This window comes from Pinus tabuliformis, chromosome 2_2 (assembly GCF_031772625.1).
Source record: "Pinus tabuliformis cultivar Carrire ecotype Pingquan chromosome 2_2, CPIR1, whole genome shotgun sequence".
NCBI classification, from domain to species: domain Eukaryota; kingdom Viridiplantae; phylum Streptophyta; class Pinopsida; order Pinales; family Pinaceae; genus Pinus; species Pinus tabuliformis.
Genome location: NC_142300.1, coordinates 676044216 through 676047533, shown reverse-complemented (window position 1 = coordinate 676047533; position 3318 = coordinate 676044216). Strand labels below are relative to the sequence as shown.

The 3318-nt window shown below is 42.3% G+C and overlaps 1 protein-coding gene across 1 annotated transcript; it reads right to left on the bottom strand.

The window, feature by feature from the left end:
* Positions 1–1648: 1648 nt before the first annotated feature.
* Positions 1649–2353, bottom strand: LOC149194459 (uncharacterized). The gene has a single exon (XM_089407673.1). The coding sequence runs from the start codon at positions 2351–2353 to the stop codon at positions 1649–1651; it is 705 nt and encodes a 234-aa protein (XP_089263799.1).
* Positions 2354–3318: the final 965 nt, after the last annotated feature.

Genomic DNA, 3318 nt, shown 5'->3' with positions numbered 1-3318 from the left:
TGGCAGTCAAAGGACTCCAAATCCTTTTAAAATGCGGCTTAATCCCTCATTGGTTTTGCTTGTCCATCGAGCGCAATCTCAGCCGTCCGATCTGGGTCCCCCAAATCCAACGCCATACGCACGTTTCGTGTGATTGACTTGCTCGACCGTTAGCACGCGATCAACGACAGTTTTCTCTCTCCTCCGCTTGCCACACGTCGATCGATGAGTGGGATCACTCTACTCTCATCCAAAACCACTTACCATTTGAGGGTGCCCTGATCAATACTTCCAGTTTCCAGAGTGCGGGTCTCGCCTTTGTACCTTTAGCACTTTTTCACTTTTTTGCCTACAGTTCTTTGGCTCCCGACATGACCAAGTGCTTGGGGCTTCTCCATTTCAGCCCTTTTCGCTAATCGCGCATCAAAAACCTCCTTATTTTCCCGATCCAAGGATCCCAAGGGCTACTTTGACCTCCCGTGCAGTCTCCATGGGCCTCGGTCAGCGCACTTTGACTGAGGTCCTCGGCGTTCCACGCTGGCTGCCATTGCCACTAGTTCAGGGGTGTTTTTGATCGCTGTTTTGGAATTCTTTAGAGATTTGTCCCGACCTAATACAGTCTTGGTCCTTTGACAGTCTTTTATGGATACAATTTGGATTGCTTCTCCTTATTAATTTGCATACCAGAAGCTTCCATAAAGAGGTCTAAGATCCCTTTTATTCTTCTTGCTTCTCTGAGAGACACTGTGCAAAACAACATGATATCGTCCACAAATTGCTGGTGCGTGATTGGGAGGTTATTCCCCCATATCTGGATCCCTTTAATTTTCCTTTCCCTCAATTCTTTTTTGATGTATCTTCCTAACCCCTCCGCCGCAATGATGAACAGGAAGGGGGATAGGGGATCCCCCTGACGAAGTCCTCTAGAGGCCTTGAAGGTTTTAGAAGGCGATCCATTCAAAAGAATGGAGAAATTTGGGGTAGAGATCATGGCGGAAACCCATTCAATCCATCTATTACAAAAACCAAAGGCCCTTAAAACCGATTTCAAGTATTCCCAATTCAAACGATCATAAGCCTTGGAGAGGTCCAGTTTGATCATCATACCCGCTTCTTTTTTTGTTTTTAAAGAATGCACTACTTCTTGGGAGGCTACCAATCCATCCAGAATTTGACGCCCTTCCACAAAACCTATTTGTTCTGGGGAAATAATACTAGAAAGAATTGGCTTAAGTCTTTTAGCCATAAGAGTAGCAATAATTTTATATATTACGTTACAAAGGGCAATGGGTCTAAAACCTTGAGGATCTTCAGACTTAGCAGTTTTGGGAATAAGAGATAGGAGGGTTGAGTTTAAGCCTGTACATACCTTCTGATTTCTTCGAGATTCTTCCACCACGTCCAAAATGTCTTGGCCCAAAAATTTCCATCCAGCCTGGTAGAATTCAACTGTGAAGCCATCTGGTCCAGGGGCTTTATTCTTCTTCATCCCTTTCACGATCTCTTCTACCTCTTCCAGAGTTGCTGCCCTCATAAGAGCTAAATTTTGATCCCTGGTAATCATGCTTGGAATCTCATTGCATATTCTCTCAGTAGCCTCTCTTCTATCTTCATTGGGTTCCATGAGATCTTTGAAGTGATTTACCAGAATCTGTTCCATTTCCTCATGCTAAGTTACTCGAAGTCCTTCTTCATTCTTTATGGAGAAGATTCGATTTCTCTGTCTTCGTTGGATCATTGCCTGATGGAAGAACTTCGTGTTCCTCTCCCCTTCTCGTAGCCAATTCACTCTAGATTTTTGTCTCCACAGAATCTCTTCCTGTTTCCTTCTTTCTTCAATTTGGCCTATCAGAATCCCCTCTTCTCTAGCTAGATCCTCACTTCTGCCTGCTATTATAATTTCTTGTTGGACTTTCTTCATCTTCTGGTCTAGAAGCTGCTGGTCCTTGAGGATATTTCCAAATTCCTCTTTGTTCCATTTTTTAATTTTTTCTTTCAGTTCCTTTAGTTTTAGTTGGAAGGTCTGCATCCTGCTTCTTCCCCTTTGTTGGCTTTGTTTCCACCATTCCTCTACCTTCGTCATAAACTTCTGATCCTTGAGCCAGAAGGCCTCAAACCTGAAAGGCCATTTCTTGGGACTGGCTTTGATGTCAAGTTCTATTTTAATCGGCCAGTGGTCAGAACCCATTCCCGGTAAAATCATTGCTTCAATGAATATATCTCGGTTTATGATCTGTTCTGATATTAAAAATCTATCTAGTCTTGAAGCAATTTGGTGTATACCTCCTCTTCTGTTGTTCCAAGTGTGAATCCCATTTGTCGTTTGAATGTCTACCAGCCTTTGTTCCGCAATCATATCTCCGAAAGCTTCCATATCTGAGTCTGTTCTTCTAAGTCCTCCCCTTTTCTCCTTTAGAGATGTGATCATATTAAAGTCTCCTCCAACAATCCATGGAGATGCTAGAAACATGGATCGTATTGTTTCCAAATTCTAAAGGAAGATCCTGCGTTCTCCCGGTATGTGTGGACCATATACACCGGAGAGAAGAACCCATTCCTGAGATCCTATATTCCTGAATTTTCCTGAAAGGATTCAAGGCACACTGACCCAATCTTCAAATTGAATCTCCTCTGGGTTCCAAAGGATTGCCAAGCCCCCAACACTGCCTATAGCATCCTGACCTATTATCTCGTAATGCAGCTTGAAATTGCTCATAATATCTTTTAATTTTTGTTCTCTAATTTTTGTTTCTTGAACTATCATTATATTGGGCTTATCTTTCTTAAGTCTCTCTTTCAGATATCTTTGTTTCCCCTTACTATTCAACCCTCTAATATTCCAGGTTGTAATGATCATTTTAACAATTTAAGGGGTTGTTGGAATACCTCCGACAAGGGTACCACTCTTCCTGAGTTTACCAACATTTCTCCAACCATTTGGATGGTCTCACTCATAGGTCTTCTTCCTCTTTTCCTTCCTCCTTTCCCTGTAGTACCCACATCTGTGCTTTGTCCTCCTTGTGCCCCTAGCTGTTCTGGCTGGTTTGTTATTACTGTCCCTCGTTTCTCCTTGTATCTTTGAAACATGTCTTTATATAATTGTTTTTGGTCTTCTGGGATGAATCTTTCATCCAAATGCCTCCATTCTTGTAGAAGTCTCTTCATGACTTGTTCTTCTTCGCTTCCTTTGTCCTGTTGTGGGTCTATCTCCATTTGGTTCTGATCTTGAGGTCTTTCTGTTTTCTCCCCTTCCTTTTCTATTTCCATACTTGTTTGCAATTTATTTTTTCCCTTGTCTTCCTTTGTATGCTCTACTGTTTCATCTTCATCGTCCTCACC